This window comes from Sciurus carolinensis, chromosome 2 (genome assembly GCF_902686445.1).
Source record: "Sciurus carolinensis chromosome 2, mSciCar1.2, whole genome shotgun sequence".
NCBI lineage: Eukaryota > Metazoa > Chordata > Mammalia > Rodentia > Sciuridae > Sciurus > Sciurus carolinensis.
Window position 1 is genome coordinate 29,076,812 of NC_062214.1, and position 23,249 is coordinate 29,100,060.

General features: G+C 41.9%; 1 protein-coding gene and 1 pseudogene across 1 annotated transcript in view; both read right to left on the minus strand.

Moving 5' to 3' along the window:
• Positions 1–23,249, minus strand: part of LOC124977466 (attractin-like) — a 94,194-nt gene that overhangs the window by 12,040 nt on the left and 58,905 nt on the right. The window contains 6 exon segments of the mRNA XM_047541025.1: positions 4,864–5,021; positions 6,687–6,765; positions 9,066–9,160; positions 10,244–10,296; positions 14,017–14,110; positions 17,302–17,439. Of these exon segments, the coding sequence (XP_047396981.1) occupies positions 4,864–5,021; positions 6,687–6,765; positions 9,066–9,160; positions 10,244–10,296; positions 14,017–14,110; positions 17,302–17,439 (617 nt within the window).
• On the minus strand, positions 21,973–22,822 carry LOC124977467 (N-alpha-acetyltransferase 10-like; annotated as a pseudogene).

Below are 23,249 nucleotides of genomic sequence, written 5' to 3' on the forward strand. Positions count from 1 at the left end.
TTTTCACAAGTGCTTCTGCATGCAGCTTTCACACGTGGATCTGACTCAAGTCAGCAGCCCAGCCCAGGGAAGGAGCACCCAAACATCGGGGGAAACCAACATCTCCTTGATTCTTACAATGATTACCTTGAAAAGCAAATGTGGGGAAGATCTACTTCTAGAAGGACAGTTCTAACACCATGTCTGGGACCTCAGAGGGTGGAGCCACAGGCCACTGGGAGGAAAAAACTAGAGCTGGCACTGGCAACGGCAGGGCTACTGCCACACAAGAGCTGCTTCTGTGCACGAACCCTCTTTCCCACTGGGGAAAACATCCGTGGCACAGGACAACATTCTCACCAAGACTGAAAAATGCTGATCACTTTACAGCTATAACAACACAGCCTGCTGTTCCAGTGGAGCTGGACTATGACGAGGTCAGTAAGAAAACAATCTCAACTCTGAACAGGTCAATCAATCTTACGGACTAGATCCCAAATCAAGTTGGCTACATCAAGATAATCCAAAAAATGTGTATGATCTATAACTGACAGTGTCGAATGTCACCAAATTGACCTTGTACCCAAGGACTGGGGACATGGCTCAGTGGCAGAGTGTGTGCTTAGCATGCTTGAGGCCCTGGCTTCAATCCCCAGCAGAAGAAGGAATAGAAAGGGAAAGGGAAGGAGATAGGCAAGACAGAGGGAAAGGAAAAGGGAAGAAATTCACTGATGAGAGCTTAGAGCTCAACCTCCCTGAGATCAGACGAGCCGTCTCAAGCCCGCTAGTCCTGGTCCAAATGCACTTTATGGTGGGAGGTTTCAAGAGGTGCCCCCTCAAGATTCCCACCCTGGGATGCACACCCTGCACATTCCCCTTCTCCTGTGTGGCTGGGCCTGACCTAAGCTGATGAGCCATTTTAAAAGGTTTAGAAGTCAGAGCCACAAGGCATCAGAGAAATTTGAAGGTTCAGCATACATATTCAGTATTGTGTGTATATTCATGTGTAGACAGACATTTAAAATCTCAAATTTTTATTTTCAAATGTTATATAAACGGAGTGATGAAGTAATGTGAATTTCTAAGATTTTTTTCCTGCAGGCAGCAAAATATCCTCAAGATTTATCAAAGTTATTGTGCATCAACACTTCATTTCTTTTCACTGCCGCGTACTATCCCATAGTGTGTATTATTATTCCAGTGTGTAAGTAGCATGATTTATTGAGCCAATCACCTGTTGAAGGATATTTGGGTTGTCTCCAATTCTTGTCTATTATGAACAAAGCTGTCAAATACTGCTGCACTGGTGCTATAAACACTGGTGACCAGGTGTTTGTGACCGCTGCTTTTCATTTCTCTGGAATAAATGCCCTGAAATACAATTGCTGGGTTGTCTAGTAAGTACAGATTTAGTTTTAGAAGAAAATGCCAAAGTATTCTCCAGACTGGATGGACCATCACAGGTTCCTACCAACGACATATGAGTAATCTTTGTCCTCTCCAGGATTTGTCTTTTCACTATTTAATTTTAGCCATTTCAGTAGCTATGCAGTGATATTTTGCTGTGGTTTTAATGTGCATCTCTCTAATGGTTATTGATGCTAAACATCTTTTCATGTGATTATTTGCCTCTTGGCTAAAGTGTCTCATGGATTTGGTTTCCCCATTTGCTTCTTCCTGTCCTCCTTTCCATCTCACCTTCCCTGCTTCCTTCCTCCCTTTCCTTTGCTTTCTTCTCCCCTCTCTCCCCCTCTCTACTTCCCTCTCTACCTCTCTCTCTCTCCCTTTCTCTCTTTGTGGACCTATAGTTCAAATTCAAGACCTGCCACATGCTAGGTAAATGCTCTACACTGAGCCACACTCCCACCCCTGGTTTGTTCATTTTCTAATTGAACTGTTTCTTTACCGGTTTTTATATTTTTAGATTCCTGGGATTAGGTACAGGGTGCTCTACCACTGTACCTAATCCCAAGAACCTTTCTCATTTTTCTACACTAAGTTGCCGAGGCTGGCCTTGAACTTGTGATCCTCGTGTCTGAATCTCCCCGGTACCTGAGAGTACAAGTGTGCACCACTGCACTTGGCTTACTATTGAGCTTTGAGAGTTGATATTTTCTAGATACAAGTGCTTTTTCAGATACATGATTCAGAAATATTTTCTTTGAGTATATAGCTTTCCGCCTGCCCCTTTTCCTAACAAGGTTTTTCACAAAGCCAAGAATTTTGGCTTTTATGTCCAATACATTCATTTTTCATTTTATGGATCAAATCTAAATACTTTTTGCCAAGCTCTAGAAGGAAAAACTTTCTTGTATATTTTTTCTAAATATTGTATAGTTTTATGCTTTACCTTTAAGTCTTTGTTCTATATTGAACTAACTTCTTTATAAAATGTGGAGTTTACATTGAAGTTTGTGTCTTTGCCTATGGTTGTCCAAATGCTCTAGCACTGTTTGTTGAAAGACCTTCTTTCCTCCGTGGAATGGCCTTTGCATCCTTACTAAAACTCAGCTGGACAGATTTATGTGCTTCTATTTCTGTGCTGTGCAGACCAGCCTGTGCCACTGATTGGACTAACTGTTCACAGCAGCCACAATGTCTTGGTTACTGTACCCAAACAGTAAGCCTTAACATGGAGTACAATGATCTTCACATTTTATTCCTCCTTTTCAAAACTGTTACAGCTATTCTGGAACTTTTGTCCTTTCAAAATATTTATGATAAAGTGGTACACATCTCCAAAATTATCTTGTGATCTTTTTTTAACTTTTTAAAATTTTGGTTAGATTTTTTTTTTCTCCCCAGAAAAGGTCTCACTCTTGCCCAGGCAGACAGACTCCCCTTCCTTAGCTCTGGAATAGTTGGGACTGCATGGGGCATAGCACCACGTCTGACTTCATTTTAAACATTTTTAAGTGTTATGTTTCAGGGACAGTAATTCATAATTTTGTAAAATAAGTGCTACCACCTACTTTGAAATCTTTTCATCTCCCCAACAGAAATTCTAATAATCCTGAAGAAGTAACCTCCAATTTCCATTTCCCCCAGTCAGGGATAACTTCTAATCTACTGCATGTCTGTATTAATTTTTGTACTCTGGGTACTTCATGAGAGTGAGGTCATATAACATTAGTCCTTTGTGACTGTCTTACTTCACTTACCACAATGTTTTTGAGGTTCACCCAGGTTATAGCATGTATCAGAATTTCATTGCCTTTTCCTTTTTTCTTACGTATGCTAAGGACTGAACCCACATCCCTGTGTAAGGCTAACACTTGCTCTGCTACTGAGGGAGACTCCCTCGTATTAACTACTTCTTCCCTTCTCAAGTCTAAATAATAATTAATTGTACACACACACACACACACATATGTATGTGTGTGTGTATATATATATATATATACACACACAATTTTGTGAATCCATTTATTTGTTGATGGACATTTAGATAGTTTCCATCTTTTGGCTATTGGGAATGATGCTATTATAAACACTGGCATACAAAAAGGGTTATATAAGCATAAATATTGCAAAGATTACGTAAGAGAGCAGTGTTATTAGGTTTATTTCAATGCATTTGAAAACATAGGAAGAGGACTAAGACTGAATCCTGGACAACCCCCATGTTTAAGGAAGAGGACTCCCTAAAGAGGCTGGCCCAAGGAAAAGGAAAGGAAAGGAATGGGCAGTCAAGAAGCAAAGAGACTCAAGCCGTGCAATGGGAAAGAAAAGGAGCCTGAAGCATTCCGTCGCTGAGGTTCACTGTGACAGGCACGAAGCCAGACTGCTGGGGGCTGACACGTGAGTAGAGATGAGGAACAGAAATAGAGAGCGTGGCCCTGGCTTACAAGAAGACTGACTGAGGAGAGAAGCAGAGAGTGTGCAAGAGCACAGGGAGAAGCAGATCAGAGGATGGACAAGTGTGCAGATACCCAGACAGGAAAAGGAGAGAGGGCGGTGGGAAAAGATACAACAGCTTTCCTGTCCTCCACATTCCAGAAAGGAAAAGATGAACCGTCCTTCAGTCACAGTCCCAAGCATGAAGACACAGCACCACAAGTAGCTCCACACCCATCCCAGGCAACTGTGTGACCTGCTGCCAACACTGATAAAGCCCCAGTCCCAGTCCAGTAACCACACTTCCAAGGCTAAAGGCAAACCAGTCCTTCCAAGTCCACCCATCCCTGACTTCCACATTCACCCAAAATGAAGGAGGCAAGAGCAGCAAGGACTGAGGCCAGGGCTCGGGGGACATGATCTCTCAAAGCTCAAATGGGGTCATGAGTCTTGGACAGGAGGGAGGGCCCTCTGAGAGCAGGTGGATGAGGCCACAGCAGGCAACACAGACACTCAGCACTACCCTTCAGGTCACAAACGACCGGAGACTTGGAGAGGCCCTACAATCTGCACAAGAGCCAGGAGTCAAACCCACCTCCGTCCCACTGCAAGGCCTGTGCTCTCACACCCCACCACACTCCACTTTCTCCTACAACCACTCTCCTGCTGTAAACTCTGATTGCAGTTTGGGACATTTTTCCAACTGCTCTGGCTCTCACTGATTGGAAGTGCGTCTGCTTCCTCGACACTCATGTTGTCCATTTCAGATCTGAGGCTCTTTGGCCCTACAGCCTCTTTCATGGCAAGTGATTAATGAAGAAATGAATACATGGGTAATCACCAAGTGTGTTATATGCCAACTTGCTTCCAGAAGGGCCTTCCAACGTCCCTCACAAGGGACACATGATGTCCCCAGTACTCCTTTGCCCTAGTTCTCACAAAGGCAAACCATAACTTTGTTTACCACAAGTTCCACATTACTGAATCTAGTGTCCATGGAGGAGAGTTCACCATCATTGCATGTCTGAGACCAAAAGCACATCTTACCTGAATTTTGATGGGCCAGGTGAAATTACTGACATAAACGAAGAAAGTGATATTTGGGTGATTTTGAAAATCAAACTTCTCACTGGAGAAGCTGTCTTTGTACTCCTTAATGTTGGTTTTTGAAACAATAGGCATCTCTTCCTCAGGTGGGGCTCCACCTGTCAGGGAGAAAAGAAATAAAAAAATGGGTCCGTAGAAGGCAAAACTTGCCCTTGTTAATAAGAATTAATAGCATTTGTTAAATACTTACAATTTCTTAGGAATAGCCATGAAGAGTTCAATCTCCCTAAATCTCATAACCCCATCATCCATATTTACAGATTGAGAAACTAAAGTTCCAAGAAATTAAGTAACTTGCCTCAGGCTGCAAGGAATGCACTTGGATTTGATTCTGGGGAGGCTGATTCACAAGCTTGTGCCCCACATCAGAAGGGGTCTTACCAGGTACCTCTGTGACTCCCCACCACCACCCCTGAAACTGGGAACACGTGGTCAGGAAATTAGACACCATCAGGGTACTGTTATATGTACTGTCACCTGCTCTGCACATAACACCTAAATTCCTTTGCAGTTCCCCCTGACATCTGTGTGGTGGTGCTCCAGACCCATGTACCAAAAACACTGATTCACCCCTCACTTCCCAACCAGCAGTGGCCTCAAATCTCAACAGGGAGGTAGGTGCTCAAGGTGCCACTCAGTCCTGCCTTCTGCTACCAGACGCCACTGTAGTTAAGTGCCCCCTACCTGATGTAATTCCATGTGTTCTTAGACGGTCTTTCCACATTCCAGATTCTCCCTCAGCCAGGAACTCAAGTGTGAATAAAGACTCACAAAATGCACTCTTTTCCATGTTGAGATAAACTGTGGGACTAGAGCCCTACCTGTCATATCTTCATTGAGATGTCACTGGAGATCTTTTAAGGCATAATAAATCCCAAAATGACAGCAAAGATTATATTCTTATTTTGCACCAGTCTAATTTGTTTTTGTGTTGACAAAAACAGGAGTACTATTACAGCAGTGATGTTGATGAAACAGAGCTACCATTCAGTGACAACTGCCCATGTTCAAGCACTACATTGAGTACTTCATTTATCATCTCAAGTAGTCCCTACGACACTCTACGCAGCAAGGTGTTTGGACGTCACATTTCACACACAAGGAAACAGGTTCAGAGAGCCTAGGTAACTTGTTTAACAGCACAGTGCAAATAAAAAACAGGCAGAATTCAAACCCAGCTCTGTCGAGTTATCCTGTTAAGTAGTGGTGATCTGTCCTAACCACTACATCAGGGTCAGCAGATCTTCAGTAAATCATAGTTAAGACAAACCAGAGAGCAAAAGCTGTGCTTTCAGAGCTTGGTTGAATATCCAAAGTATGGTTCTCTGTGCCTACTACAATCTCATTTTATTTAAAACATTTCCATTTCTTGAAACTGAGTCACTAAATTTTTTTTCCCTCTGAAGCATCTGGATGTTGCAGACAGTGGCAGAGCAGGGCCACTGTAAGGGTGTGAGTGGTGGTGGTGGGGGAGGTAGAGTGGGGAGGAGGGAGGAGCCACCTACTGAGCCTGAACCATGGTAGGTGATGGTGGCTTTCATCTCATTTAATCTACAGGGCTCTTGGAGGTAAATGTTGCTATGCTCACTTTACTGATGAACAATCCAGAGAGGGATCTGGATACTTGCTCAAGGTCTCACAGATAGTACGTGGAAAACTGGGTTTGAAATCCATGTGTCTCCAGAGCCCCCTTTCCCAACTCCTATCTTACAGTTCTCTACCTGGCACCTCCGCTCACATGTCTTTGCTAGGTATGTCTTTACCTGAGTAGCTGGCAGCCCAGGTGATGTTGAGGTTGAAGTTTTTAGATGCGTTGATGAACATGTCCAGATCCTTGTTTTGCTGATGAGAGGTGCAAATAAGTAGAAAATTAATTATAATGATAATTAGATTTTACTACCCTTGATTTATATTATGACAGAAGTTTTGCAATGTTTCAAGAAAAACTTGTGCTTATAGAGGAATTAACAAAATTTCTAACCAATTTTCCTTAATATAAGTATTGTATCCCAGATAAAATTTCATTTCCTCCCAGTAATGTATATATAATTCAGTGCTTTATCAGATGCCTAATTGCATGGGAAAAGTACCCTTTAAAGAGGATCTGTCAGAGCATATAATAATTTATATCTGTGGACTTGTGTCAGAGGAGGTAGAGTTCTCAGGATCCTCAGGGCAGCTGTTTCCAAACATTCAGAGTTCACCCTTGCTAGGAAAATACCTGACACAGTGCTCCAATTTGTATTTATTTATATCTTAACCCATGTGCTTCTGGGTTTATCATAGGTTATAATATGGTGTAAGTTTCCTCCCACACTGGAAATGCTTCTTTAAAAGCATATATTGTACATGGTGGTGCACATCTGTAATCCCAGCAATTTGGAAAGCTGAGGCAGGAGGATGGCAAGTTCAAGGTCAACCTAAGCAACTTAGGGAGAGACTGTATCAAATTAAAAAGGGCTGGTGAGGTAGTTCAGAAGTAGAGTACTCTAGATTCAATTCCCAGTACCACAAAAAACCCAAAATATAAAAACATAAAGATAAGTATACTAAATTTAAAAAATAAGGTTTGGGAACTGGGGATATAGCTCAGTGGTAGAACACTGCCTAGCATACATGTGGCCATGGTTCAATCCTGAGTAACACACACACACACACACACACACACACACACACACACACACGTTAACTCTTGAGAATGTATCTTTTCTAGTCCATCTTTTCTTAATTTTATCATTGAAATGGAATATTAAAAACAAATCTAACTTTCATTGATTGGTAAATATACCACACCACGGAGTTTGTTCTACTCTTTTAAAAAATATAGTGATGTTTATTGATAACATTTGTTAACAAAGTAATACACATTTCTTCATTACCATATTGTTATCCATGTAGTATTTGTTGATTATGACAGGAATTTAGTGATGGTAAATAGCTTTGTGTATGTTGATGAGAGGAAATCTCTGAGGAGTTTCCTAAATAATTTACCATCAAGTTGAGGAAAATTTCCTTATACTTCATTAAGGACATTGGACTGGGGGTATAGCTCAGTGGGAGAGCTCAAGCTGATCAGGAACAAGGCCCTGAGTTCAATCCCCAGCATTAAAAAAAAGAAAAGAAGAAATTGTATAGTGTACCTTTAAGTGTGGAATGCTCTGCTTTTAAATGTCATGCTGTGTTGGCTCCCGTCTACCAGTACATATTGCCTTTAGGCAGGATGGGTTTTATAATTAAAGATAATAAGCATATGTGCATATTTCAAATAGCAATTTTAACCACTTATATTATTTCTGGTCAACCTCTTGTTGGACCAATTAAACTTTTTAATTAAACTTTTTAAGCTCCCAATGAGATTCAAATTCCCTTTAGCAGCAGAAATGTCACCAAATACCTCCCATGATGTCTGCTTGTGCTTGCATCATGGCATTAGTTAATTTCAGTCAGGTATTTTTTGTTTGTTTGTGGTACTGGGGATGGAACTCAGTGGCGTGTTACCACTGAGCAACATCCATAGCCTTTCCTTTGATTTTATTTTTTGAGACAGAGTCTTGATAAATTGCTGAGGCCGGCCTTGAACTTGTGATCCTCCTGCCTCAGTCCCCCAAGTAGCTGGGATTACAGGTTTGTGCCACCATTCTCACCTAGCAATTTCTTCATGGGTGATTTTTAAGCCTCTTGTCCCTTTGCCAGCTGCCCTTGAATGATGGAATTCCTCTTTCAATCTCCTCTGTATGGAGCTGTGATGGGCTGACAGGAATATTAAGTATGTGTGGTGTCAATATCAATCTGTGTATTAGGTCCTGGTAAGTCTTCTAACACCATTCTTGCCTTTTGGATGGAAAGGAGATAAAATGTAGACTCTTCGCATTTTTTCCTGTGCCTTGAAACATCATCTTGTGTGCTTCCTTCTGAGACCACTGCTAAGGCAGTCCTTCAACCCATGATGACCAAGAGAAGGAGTCACACAAATTCAAAGCAAAATAGGTTTAAAAATTTTACTTCAGGGGCTGGAATTGTGGCTCAGTGGTAGAGCACTTCCCTAGCATGTGTGAGGCACTGGGTTTGATGCTCAGCACCACATAAAAATAAACATGATAAAGGTCCATTGACAACTAAAAAATATTTTTTAAAAATCTTACCTCATCAGGAGTAGCCACAAAATTGATGGCTGTGTAATAGCGATCATCTTCCTGGGAGAGGCTAAAAGTGAACTGATAGCCAATAAGAAGAGTATCTATGGAAAGAAAGAAATGTACATTTAAAATTGAAACAAAAACAAACAGGTATCTGGAGATATACATTGCTTTTCTGATAAATTCAATAGCCAGGAAAGGACTTTGTCTCACCTATACCCAAGTTTTTCAAAGCAAATCAAATCCCTCAGCAGTATTGTTTTATTTGAGTTACCCACTAAACCTTCTTCATGTTTTTTTTTTTTTTTTTTTCCTTCTGGTAGTGGGAATTGAACAAGTAGGGCACAATGATTTACACCTTCTGACCTGTGTCAGAGAAGCCAGACTCCCAGGATCCTCTGGGCAGCTGTTTGTCAACACTTGGGAGTTCACATTTACTAGAAAAATACCTCACCCAGTGCCCCAATTTCTATTTATTTATAACTATAAATATTTATTTATAACATAATAATATTTACCAAGTTGTATATAATATTTACCAAATAGAAGAAATATGTAGAAGTAAATATTGTGATGTCACTTTACAGATAAACAATCCTAAGGTCTAGAGAGGAGTTTGAACACTTCCTTAAGATCTCACAGGTATTAAGTATTTTTATTTTGTTCCCAAAGAGGTAGTTAATGTAAATCAACTCTAGAAGAATGATGAAACTTCATCTATAGTTTAAGAATTCTGATTTGATCTATATACTGAACAAGGAGATCTGGGACTGTATCACTGTGTATTTGCTCTTGCTATCTGCTACACACTGACATAAACGTGGCTACATTAAAACTGCTTCAAATAGCTGTGCCCAGTGGAGGCAGGAAGATGGTAAGTTTGAGGTCAGCCTCAAAAACTTAGCAAGATCCTGTCTCAAGATAAAAAGTAAAAAGGGCTGGGGGTGTAGTTGAGTGGTAAAGTGGCCCTGGGTTCAATCCCAAGTACTACTGGGGAAAAAAAAAAAAAAAAAGCTTCAAATAGTGTTCATAGGCAAACCCATCAAGTCAGGAGACAATTCAATTCCATGGTGATGACTATATTGCTACAGTGCTTACCATTCTCAAACCATATTGAATATTAAAGAACAATGGAATTTTGTCGAACTACTGCCTCAAGGAATGAGAATTACAAAAACACTTACAATAACATGTTCCTTTGAGAGGATTTCCCTGGTATCGATTTTCTACTTCACATCTAGGAGAAAAAAAAAAAAAAAAAAGAAATTATTTGCTATTACTATTTAATGCAGAATCTACATTCATTTTAAAATTAAGAAGATCCTTTTATTTAGTCAACAGGTCATTTTCATTGCTTGCTTTCAATCAAGATTTTAATGAAAAGATCGTAAAAAAATTTCTCATCACTGTACATTAAGACTATGCATTTCTGAATGGAGAGATCAGTTGTCAGTGAGTAGCTTTTCTACGACATTGGAGGGCTACATACCTCCAGCTTCAACCTGAATTTATCAATCCTAGAGGGAGGTAAACTCAATATGATGAATGACGACCACAGTGATCAGTACAGGGGTGCAAACTTGATCTCTAGGAAGGGCATAAATTAGGATATGATCCCTCTTCCAGTTCCAGTTAAACAAAACAGCTATGACCCCATCCTTTCCCCTCCCCCTTGAGGTATTTGTGAATGGGCCACAGCCCTGGGGCCTTTTGGAGAAGAGGGGGAAGGAAGTGACGGGTGGGGTACAGAGAGGCTCCCCTCAGCACCTGGCCCCACAGGGCCCCACCAAGTGGAGCCAGGGAGCCCTGGGAACCCTCCCTGCCCCAAGTAAGGTTTGTTATTTTAAATCAATAAATTACAGTAATAAATGGCAAGGTGAGGCAGGAGGAGGGGTTAAACTGGGGTGACTGAAGCTGGGGGGATCTTAGGTAGGGGGTCCTGGGCAGCCTCAGTTCCCATAGCTCCCATCCATCCCCAGTATGGAATGTCAGACTGCAGCTCTGGTTAAGACCCTCACGGTTCCCGCATTCCTGACATCCGATTCACAGGTTCTGTAACCAGGTCCCCAGTGAGACTAGGGAATAGGATGATCTTGTTCCCTTTAGCAGCGCATGGCAGGGCTGAGAGTCCTTGTCTTCTATTCTCAGCATGGCACCTTTAGTTTTTGTCCACCAGTCCGGGGGTGAAACAGATGCAACACTTGTTCCCTGAGCCCTGCGCTCTTGACTGCCCACACCCCCACCCCTCAGAATGACCACAGGAGGGCAGGGTGTCTGTCTACCTGCAAGCCGAGCCAGATTGCACGCCTGCACAGGGCCCTGAGATTCAGAGAGAACTGACAGAGTGGGGCAGCAGGTGTCCTCCAATGGTAACTAACAGGAAATATACCCAGGCTGTGTGTGGTCAGGAGTCAGTCTGGGGTCTAGCTTATTCTTCCATAGGCTGAGGTGTATGTCTGTGCTGCAAATCTATGAGATTCTTATTTGCTTATTTGTTTCCTTTTATTTTCTTCCTTTCTTCCTTCCCTCCCTCTCTCTTCCCTTCCCATCTTCTCCCCTCTACTCTCTTCTCTCCTTTTCTTCTATCTTTTCTTTTTTCTTTCCTTTTGCCTTCTTTGCAATCCTAGCCGTGGCCAGTCGAGGTGGTCAGTGGGGGAGCCCAGCCTGCCATTCACCAGTTCACCTCAAGAGAAATTACTGCATTCACCACCAAACAAACACTGATACAAAAACAAAACCATTAAAATGTTTGCAGTGCTGGAGTTGTGGCTTAGGAGTAAAGTACTTGCCTGGCATGTGTCAAGGCCATGGGTTTGATCCTTAGCACCACATATAAATAAATAAATAAAATAAAAGATCTATTGACAACTAAAAAAATTTTTTTTAAAAAAAGAAGTGTTTGCAACTTTCTGTACTGATAGGGACCATGTCAGGTCAGCCTCTTAGGCTACCTGGGGACCCACTGGATTCAACTGAGCTGTGTAAAGGTCTTGGCTTTTTGGCTTTACAAGTAGTTTTGAGTCACGATAATTATAATCTTCCCTGTTATTCATAATTATAATTATAATCTTCCCTGTTATTCATGAGAAAATCAGTCTGCATGAACTGTCACACTGACTGCCAGGCACTTCACACCACCGACTATAAAAACAATGGACAAACATTTACCAAGGAACAGGAGATAGATCCAGATGTAACAAAGCTAGGTTGTATTTATTATAATGAAAACACTTTTGTGTGGACTACATATTCTTCAAAGAGTGCAGTTAAAACCTTTTTCAAGTATTCATTTCCCACCTTCCTGATTTCCCTGGGCAAACTGATCCTGTTCTACAACACAAACAAGAGAAAACTAAATACCAAGAATCACTTAAAAAACCAGAAACAACTACCACCCTTAAACAAGTGTGTGCCAGTCTGGAGAGGGAAAAAAAGTTCTACTTAAAAAGAACTATTTGTTTTACCATAGATGTCATTTACAAACCTCAGCAAAACCCAGTCTCCCACTTCACAAAGTCAATAGGCAAGCACAATGGCTATGAAGTATGAGGGACGGAGGGCGGGCTGCAGGAAGCACTTTTCCCAGGTCAAATGAGCCAGGGACGTTGCCCTTTCATCCAGGAAGATGACTGGCATTTGCCTCTATCTACAATTTCTAGAGGAGACTTGGAAGTCCTCCACTGCGTGCCACCTCACATCTTTGCTATTTCCCCCAACAGAGGACGACAGTGACTAATTTTGTTCTCTCACATTTTTTGATAAAAATGAACCTGAATCTGAAAGTTAAATTTAATCTTTGATTAGACTTTTCTTAACATATTGCCTTTGGGGAAGCATGAAATTGACAACCACGTATATTTACATAAACTAAAATATAATCTATAAAGTATAGATAGACCAATTCCCTGCTGAATAATATCCATGTCTCAAATACTAGCAACATTCTTTAAGAAAAGTGAAGTTTGTCAATGATGATGTATCTGCATGTATCCGTTCAAGGTTTTCACACTAAACATGTCTCTCTTAAGTCTCTTCCTGAGAGATTGGGTAAGCCTGGATGTATGTTTCATCAAGCTTCCCACTATGGCAGACAGGACTATGTTAATTGGGGGCAATCTCTCTTGTTTCAACTCTCCATGTTACTAAAAACTATTACTGCTACTCCCCTCCTTGGTAGATGGGGAAACTGAGTCTCAGCATGGTTCTGCGATCTGCCTCAGAGTATCCTGCTCAATGGAGGCACAGCTAGCTCTGAAACCCAAGTCTGCCTGAAGTTGAGTCTGCATCTCATGGACTTGAAGCCCTTCCCTTGAAGATAATCAACACACTTCTCCAAAGAAGTGTGAGAGTAGGAGGGACATACTAAGGCAAGAGGATCACCTCCACTATCAGAGAAACAAAATGCCAAGGAAACACCAGAACTGGAACACCAGTTCCTCCAACTCCATCCCTCAGAAAAGGTGCAAACGTCCAATGGGACAAAAATTGAGTAGTTGCTAAGTTAAAATGACTAATCCAAATGAGCAAGCCAGGAAACATCAGTACCACTCAAACATTTTTCTTTTAATATGAATTAAAGAGCCATTAAAGAATTGCTACTTGGGCTGGGGTTTGTGGCTCAGCGGTTGCACGCTCACCTAGCATGCGAGAGGTCTCGGGTTCAATCCCTAGCACCACGCAAAAATAAAACAAAGGTCTTGTGTCCACCTACAACTAAAAGAAAAACAAAAACAACAACAAAAAAAGAGTGGTAGGGGTGGGTTACCGTTAAAAAAGGAATTGCTACTCAGCTTGGGCGTTGACCTGTCAGAAGTAGAAAAGGCAAAATTTCAAACTAATCTCTGCGGGGATCCCTCAGAATCCATGGCAACAAAGCACAGGGAAGGGGCAGCTCCCAGGCAGGGTTCATGTAGCCTCCTAGCCCCTGAGCCCTCCCTGGTATAGAACAGATACTCACAGCTGGCATTCATCTCCCTTGACACCCTTGGTGGTACAGAAGCACTTGCCAGTGTTGGTATTGCACAGGGAAGCGTGCCCGTTGCACTTACATGCTGGAGAAAAGGAAAAAGAACACAGGACACATCTGGCTTAAAAGATTATTACTATCACAGACTTGTCCCAAAACAAAGAATTTTGTCTGAATTGGTATTGGTAGGAAGTCATACTAAAACAAGGACATTTAGTAAGTAAGAGTCACGATTTTCAAGTAATAATTTATCTCTAATAATATAAAGGAAAGATTAAAGTAACAGTAAAGGGACAGTAGGAAAGAGAAAGCTGGTTCCCATCTCCCAGCTGAGGTGAGCACTATTTTGATCTTTTTAACTGACACTCTCTCAGTATTATGATTGTTTCATTTGTTCAATAAATATTTATGAAGCATCTCCAACAAGCTGGGTGGTCCCTGCCCCCAGGAAGACGCTCAGTTTGCTGACTGGCCTCTAGAAGGAGGTTGGCCATACTGTCCTTTCCCTCAGCTGATGAGCTTTCTCCAAGTGGGCCACATTTTAAAACCCACCAGGGTTCATAAGTAGGGGGACCCCCATGGCAAGGGGAACTTTGAAGTAAATGCAAATGTCTTTGTGCCCAACAACTTTTCCCTTCACACCCTGACTTTCTGTACATAAAGTAAGGACATTAGGCTGGAGTAAAGATGTACTTTTTTAAGTACTGGGGATCAAATCCAGGGGCCCTCAACCACCGAGTCACATCCCTAGCCCTTTTTTGTATTTATTTAGAGACAGCATCTCCCTGAGTTGCTTAGAGTCTCACTAAGCTGTTCAGGTTGTCTCTGAATTCACAATCCACCTGCCTCAGCCCCTCGAGCAGCTGGGAGAATAGGTGGGTGCCACCATACTTGGCTAAAGGTGTATTTTTAAAATAAATACAGGCTTGCAAGTTCAAAGCCAGCCCTAAGCAACTCAGGGAGACCCTGTTTCTGCATAAAAATATAATATAGGGCTGGGGATGTGGCTCAATGGTTGAATGCCCCTGGGTTCAATCCCTAGTACCAAAAATAAATAAAAATAAATAAATTCTGAGAAGAAAAAAAAAACCCAAAGAAATGTGCAAATCTGAACAGTGCAGAGATTACCAGAATGCATGGTGGAGCAGAAAATAAGTGTTCAGCTCTTGCTTTGCTGAGCAGTGTTGGTGAAAAGCAGAGGCCTAATGTCAATGTTCCTGAGTTTGAATCCTGCCCTCCACTTAACCCTTCTGGAATTCTAGGCATGCCCCTTAGCCCTTCTGGGTCTGCTTCCTTGTCCACATGATGTGGATAATAATAGCACCTATCTAGAAGGGTTGCTGTGAGGATTAAAGGAGGTGAGGCACGTATGTTCTCTGAAACATGACAATCAATACATCATGGCTGCTATCCTTAGCTCAGGACTACACCATTGCAAGAGGAAACACTGAAGACTTGGGACCACTCACAGTATTTTAAAAACTAGTCTTCTATTGTGTGGGTTGGGGTCCCAGAAAATAAAGCAATCTCTAAGTTCTGGAAAAGCGTACTAAAGCCCTATAGATGTCACAGAGGAAAATTTGATTTTTCTAGATGGCAGTTGCAGATACGGGGATGGCGGCCTGCAGGTACCAATAGGTCAGTAGTTAAAGTCAGCACTTACTGAATGAGGTTCCAGCTTGGCCACATCTCACTGTGAGATCTTGGGCAGGCTATATGACCTTGGGGACAATAAAGGTACCTTTGTCTCCAAAGGCTGTCAGCACAAAGCTTTGTATATATACGTTTACCCCTCAGTAATGTTATGTGTTCTGATTACTATCAAATGGAGGAAGCAAATTCATCTATAAATGTTTTTACTGGACACCTTTTAATCTGTGCATACCACTTTATTTAAGAGGAAAAGGAAAGGACATTAGAATGGGGACAGTAATGGCTCACATCTACTGAGTGTTACCTATGTGCCATATACTGCTCCCATTGCTTTAATCTCAACACTACTCTAAACTGCTGTTTTTCAGATGAGGAAACAACTCCAGGGAGGTGAAGGGGCATACAACTAGAATGCCACTCTGTCCTGGCTGGCCTGGGATCAGATTCTGAAGGGTCATGTTAAGGAGTCTGGCGGTGGAATCTGAGGTAGAGATGTCCCTTCTTATTTTTTCCACTCAGAACTTGAGTAGTCTTTCAACTAAAAGACTCCTAATAGCCAGGTACAATGGCACACATCCGTAATTCCATCAACTCAGGAGGCAGAAGTCGGAAAACTGCAATATTGAGGCCAGTCTGGGTAATTCAGTGAGACCCTGTCTCAAAATAAAAACTAAAAAGGGCTGGGGTTTTCATTCAAAGGTGAGGCACCTCTGGGTTCAACCCCCAGAACCAGGTGGCAGCAGAGAGGGGATAGTCAAAATATTTTTCAGTTGGGAATGAGAACAAATCAAAATCAGTTCATTGGTTACACTTTTCACTTTTAAAAAGCAGTTTAGATTCCAACAATAAAATGTCCTAACACTTATATGCTTCTATCCACCATGAATGAGGAAACATGGGACTACTGAAATTTTTAAAATACTACAAGGGCTGAGTGCAGCTCCTGATTTAAAACCTGTGTGTGGTTTTTCAGGCCCAACCACAGGTCACTGAAAAGGCTTTACCTGGTGGCCTTAGAGGACAACTGCCCTCCCTTCAGCAGACTCAGGGCACAGTCAGGCATTGCAGTCTGTATGGGAGGTGTAGTCAAGGCCTTGGACCCCTGGCCGGTCACGCTTCACATGCACCTTCATTCCCAAGGGTCTTCATTCAAAGCCCCCAGCACAGGTTGGTTTCAGGGACCTCTGCTGAGGCCTCTTTATGGGGCCTGGGGTCGGGGTCTGAACATACTTTCTTCACACTGACTCAGTGCCCAGGACCTCCCCACTCCTAGTCCTTCCTTCCTCCCTCCCACAGCCTTGGGGGCTACAATATTGCTGGGAAGACTCCCTCATGGTGAGACACTGCTCCACCAGCACTGAGCCACCGACTCTCCATGCTGCACTGTTCCTCGAGGGAAGATGGAAACCGGGAAGTGAGCACTTCTCTGGTTGGGCCCCTTGCTTATCCCATGGCTGAGTGCGGTAACGGTTTTAACTGTTTCACTGTTGAGCTCCTGACACTATGACTTCTAAGAAATGCAGTATCCACAGACAAGTGGCTTTGTCCCCCTAGGTACTCAAGTCAGAGAAGTCCTGTGTTCCACCTGACCTGCACTCAGCCAGCCTGACCCACACGACTTACGCTGGCATTTGCCTCCATTGGTAGGATCGCCATAGAAGCCAGATATGCAGGTCTCGCAGTGCTTGCCGGTGGTCAGGTTCTCGCACTTCTCGCAGATGCTCTGGTTGATGCACTTGCTGTGGCCGTTGCACTGGCAAGCTGAAAGGAAAAGGACTTGAGGGGCCTCCCGTGGCACAACTGGGTGCGGTGAGTTCCATGAGATTTATCTGCATCTTTAAGTTCCTACTGCCTCTACAAATAAAATCATCAAACTAGCTGGGTATGGGGGTACATGCCTATAATGCCAGCTACTTGGAAGGCTGAGGTAGAAAGATCTCTTGAGCCCAGGAGCTCAAGGCCAGCCTGGGCAACAGAGCAAGACCCTGTCTCAAAATCAAAACAAAACTAGGAGAAAAAAAAATCATCAAAACTGACTTACGGGGGATGTAGCAGGCAAGAATAGAAGTTCATTGGATTAGACAAAAGGGAGTGAAGGGAAGGCAGGGGAATGGAAAGAAAAGACAGTAGAATGAATTGGACATAACTTTCCAATGTTCATATATGAGTACATGACCAGTGAAACTCCACTTTGTATACAACCACACCTCTAATTAAAATACGTTATACTCCGTATGTATAATGTCAAAATACACTCTATTGTCATGTATATCTTAAAAGAACAAATAATTTAAAAAACGATCCTACTCTGCTAATCCTTATCAAAGGAAAAAACACCTGTTAGATACACCAGGATGGCAGTCTTGAAGTTAATTTTTATTTCCTGTTATCATGAATAAAATATGTTTAAAGAGGGGCCCTTGCCAAAATTAAAATCAAGAAGACTGACCATCTGTGAGAGTTAAGGAGCATGCAAAGAGAAAAGAGGAGCAACTGGTGAGTTTCAGAAACACTTCTTTAATTCACTATTACTTTGGGGGTTATCCTGTTTAACACAGGCATGAGGGGTTGAAAAGTCCAGAATCTCTACATAAATAAACCATGTAAGTAAGATAAGTCAATCTCAAAAAACCAAAGGATGAATGATCTCGCTTATATGTGGATGATGACACATAATGGGGGGTAGGAGCGGGGCAAGAATGGAGGAAGGAGGGACTGTACAGAGGGAAAAGAGGGGTGTGGGAGGGGTGGGGGGAGGAAAAAAATAACAGAATGAGTCAAAAGCTATTACCCTAGATAAATGTATGATTACACAAATGGTATGCCTCTACTTCTTGTACAAACAGAGAAACAAGATGTATCCCATTTGTTTACAATACAAAACAAACAAACAAACAAACAAACAAAAAAACATGACAATCATGCTGAGTTCTACAAGTTGACCCTGGGAGAGTTCATTGGAATCTCTTGGGCAGAGCTGGATCTGTTTGCTGTGGAAGCCAAGTGAAGCCTGAGAGAAAGAGTTGTTGGAAAATTGTGGAAAAGGTGCAGCAGGCTGATGACTCATGAAGGTCAATTAGTTGAGCCTGAGAACTTGGTGAGCTAAAGCAGATCCAGATAGGCAGAATCTTAGTGAGCAAGTTCAATGTTTTACTTAAATGCCAGGATGCTGGTTAACAAAAGCTGAGAACATTATTAGCTGAAAAGGACCGAAGCTATCACACTTTTCACAGGAAGGTGGGGGAACCAGTGGTTCTCAAAGTCTGGCTCCAGAACCAACAGCCTCTGTAGCAGCATCCCTGGGAGCCTGTTAGAATCAGGAGTTCTGAGTCTGGAACCCTCAGATTCTTTTGCCCTCTAAAGTATGGAAGCCTCTAGAATAAATGACTGGAATATGGGTCAATTAAAAAAAGACTGACTCACTTGAAACTAATCTGAGAAAAAAGGTCAAATAATCAAAAACAAGTGTACAACTATATGTACATTTTATGTACAACTATAATGCACCAATAAAAATGTGGAAAGAAAAAATTAATCCAGAAAAATCAGAAATATTATCACAGTGAGGTGAAAATTCACAGCAATATAAAGATAAATTTTGTTGTTATTCATTGTAAAAATTAATTTATGCTCATGATAGTAGATTTGGAAAATACTATCCCACCACTCAGAAAATGGTGTTCACATTTGGTATCTTTTCTTCCAGTATTTTCCTGCTTTTATTCTCCATATTTTATTACAATTATTAGTGCATATTAATTGTACAACATACTGGTTTCATTGTGACAATACCATGCATGCATATAATGAAAATACTTCATTTATATCCCCCCTCCTCCTCTCTCCCTATTTCCCTCCCCTCCTCCTGGTCCCCTCCTTCCTTATGTGAGAAATAGAAAGTCTGATGGTCCATTTTCAGAATATACTATTTAGCCTTAAAGGTAAAATTGGGAAATAGAGGGGAAATAGAGCAGAATGCAGACACAAAAGCACCATAGCCTATGGACTCCAATTAGTGGTTCCGAGCTCCCCAACCTGTATCCTATCACAGCCATTTTGAGCTCCCAAACTGTTCCCGCCCCAATTTTTAAACTAGCCAATCACGTATATTGTAACCTGAGCTCCTCCTATCAGAGGAAGGGGCAGTGCTACCTGGGGGAGAAAAACAGGTGGACTACCTGCCCCAGTGTGCTTGCTTGCCAGACTTAGTTCAGTAGCACATCCTCCTGAAGAGGTAAAGTTTGCCTTGCCAAGCTACTTCCAAGTATGTGTCTGATTCTTCTGGCATCCCAGTATTTCTAACACCTATTAGCTCTATTTCTACTTTTACATCATTTTTTTTCTGCTAGATTCCACAAATGAGAGAAACCAGAGATCCTTGTCTTTCTAAGTTTGACTTATTTTGCTGAACGCAGTGATCTCCGGTTCCATCCATCTTCCAACAACTGACATGATTTCTTTATTCTTTATGACCAAATACTACTCCATTGTGTATATGTACCAGAAGTTATTTATCCATTTATTTGCTAATGGGCACCTAGGCTGATTCCATAACTTGGCCATTATGAACGCTGCCAGGATAAACATGTGTATGCAAATATCTCTACAGTATGCTACCTTTGATTCCTTCAGATATATACCTAGGAATGGTACATCTGAATCAAATGGTAGTTCTGTCACTGAAATGGGGTCTGAGAAGGTCCTTGGGAAGGGGGACCTCAACTCAGCCCTAGCAGGTTCTTGAATTACACCACAGAAAGGATTTTAAGGTTGCATCAACAGAGAGATTTATTCAGGGAAGTAAGAAACAGCAGGATATGCATTCAAAGAGACAGGGAGAGCAGGTACTTGAAAATGAGACATGCTTTGGGGTGGTATCAGACTATTTTTTAAAGGAAACCATGTCTATAGTGAACATGAGAAGCATAAGGGGTAGCATCAGCCTAAAGAACTCAGTTCCTTTCCAGAAGAGTAAGCCATGGTTGTCTACTTCTTTTGAGAATCTTCAGGTTATTAACATTATCTAGTTAATAGCATTTGGATATCATGGGTCTTAGTATTTCTCCTAGGCTTCTTTTAATTAGTTTAAAAATAATTCTGTATGTAAACTAGGCATAAAGACACTAATTAACTGGATTTACAGTAGTCTAAACTTTATTAGATCTTTTAAGAATTTAGGTCTGGCAGAAAACAGGCCTGGGTGCAGGGGTTGCAGGGTTGGGGTAGGGGTGGTGGTGAAGGTGAGGGTGTTCATGGAATTTTTAGATTTAAAGAGACAGTCTCTCTGTTTCTATTCTACTTATCCTTACTTCTTCTACCTACTTCATGGTTTTTAGGTTTTTGAGGAATCCCCATACTGATTTCTATAGCAGCTATACTAATTTACATTCCCTCACTAATAGTTCTTTCCCCCACGCCCCTTCTGCTAGCATGTATTTTATTTTATTTTATTTTGAAGATATTTGTTGTGATTGGGATAAAATGGAATTGCAATGTAGTTTTGATTTGCATTTCCCTGATGGCTAAAGATATTGAGCATTTTTTCATATATTTACTGGTAATTTGTGCTTTCTTTTGAGAAGTATCTGTTCAGTTCTTTTGCCCATTTTTTAAAAAAAATTTTTTTAGTTGTAGATGGACACAATACTTCTATTTATTTATTTTTGTGTGGTGCTGAGAATGGAATCCAGTGCCTCACACTTATAGACAAGCACTCCTCCACCGAGCTACAACTCCAGCCCTCTTTTGCCCATTTCTTAATTGAATTACTTGGGGATTTTTTTTTGGTTAAATTTTCTTGAGTTCTTTATATATGCTTGACATTAATCTTCTGTCAGAAGAACTGGCAAAGATTTTCTCCCACTCCACATGCTGTCTCCTTGCTCTGTTGATTGTTTCCCTTGCTGTGTGGAAGCTTTTTAATTTGATGTCATCCCATCTGCCAATTCTTATTATCTGGAGCTACAAGAGACCTATTCAGGAAATCATTGCCTATACCTGTCCCTTGAAGTGTTTCCCCTATGTTTTCCTCCAGTAGTTTTAAAGTTTCAGGTGTTACATAAAGTTCTTTGATCCATTTTGAGTAGATTTTTGTGCAGGTTCAGAGATAGGGATGTAGTTTCAATCTGGTGGAAAACCAATTTTCCAAGCACCATTTGCTGAAGAGGCTGTCTTTTCTCCAATGTATATTTTTGGCTACTTTGCCAAGGTCAGATGCCTGTAGATACATGGGTCCTGGGTCCCTATTCTATAGGACTATGTGTCTTATTTTTATGTCAATACCAAGCTGTTTTTGTTATGATGACTCTAGTATAATTTGATCCAGGTATTATGATACCTCTAGCACTGTTCTTTTTTTTTTTTTTTTTTTTAATTTCCCCCAAGGCCATAGCTGAGGTTTACTGTAAAAGTCTGTGGGTGAGGATGGGATGGGGCAGGCTCTAGGAGGCTGAGTCAGAGGCCTCTGAACTGTCCTTGACACCCGTGTTCTCTGTGGTCTCATTGACCTCACTGAGGTCCTTGCTGTCCCCACCACTATCCTCAGCAGCCAGGCTCTTCTCATACAGGCCTCTCTTGAGATTGGAAGTGAATTGCCTTTGCTCTCTACCTTGTCCTCTGTGGTACCCGGTACCCTGTGTCTGCCCTTTTCCTTCAGTTCCAGGTGCCACCTCAGTTTATCAGTCATCAGGTGAGGTCCCCCATCATCGCATATGCATCTTCCCCACCTGTGTAGTATTCAGGCTCCACTTGGCTGATCTGAAAGTTGAGTGTGTTGGAATAGAGATGCAGGGTGGCCCGGTTACTCTAACTGAAATGCAGGGAGACATATTTGGCACTGTAGTTCTTTACCACATAGCTTGAGAGGCCTGGTCCATCAGCTTCGGAGCCAAGTCAAGGCCCTGGTGGGAATGCTTGACAGCCAGTGAGGTGGTATGTCCATAGAGCACATCATCTGGGTTCTCTTCCATTTTGGCCAAGACATACCCCACAATCTTCCCATTCTCATCCTCAGTAATGTAAGAGAGCGGGGGCCAGGAAAGGCCTTGGTAGAAGGGGTATTTCATCTGGTGTCCATGTGCCAGCAGAGGAGGTTGTAGTGCTGCACATTCATCAGGTCCTCAGGCCTTGCACTGTGCATGTTCATAACCCTGGAGAGGGTCCCAGGTTCAGCAAGTAGTGAATGCACATTTAGAGGCCTGGGTTGCTGGTGCCAGGTTTGGTACTAGGGCTAGAACTGAGGACTGGCTGATGGGATGACAGCAGAAGTCTCCCATACTGTTATTTTTGCTCATCATTGCCTAGCAGTTCCACATCTTATGTTTCCATATAAAATTTATGATTGTTTTGTCCAATTATCTAAAGAATGTCATTTTGATGGGGATTACATTGAATATGTAGATCATTTCCCTAGCATGGTCATTTTTTTTTTTCACATAAAGGAGTTTATTAAGCAAACAGAGTGTCTCCCTGCAGGGTAAGAGAGAAAATGAGAGGAAAAGAGAAAGGAAAGAGAAAGGGCATGCACTAGAGAGAGTGGAAAGTGAGGAGGAGAAAGAAAGTGAGTCAGGGGG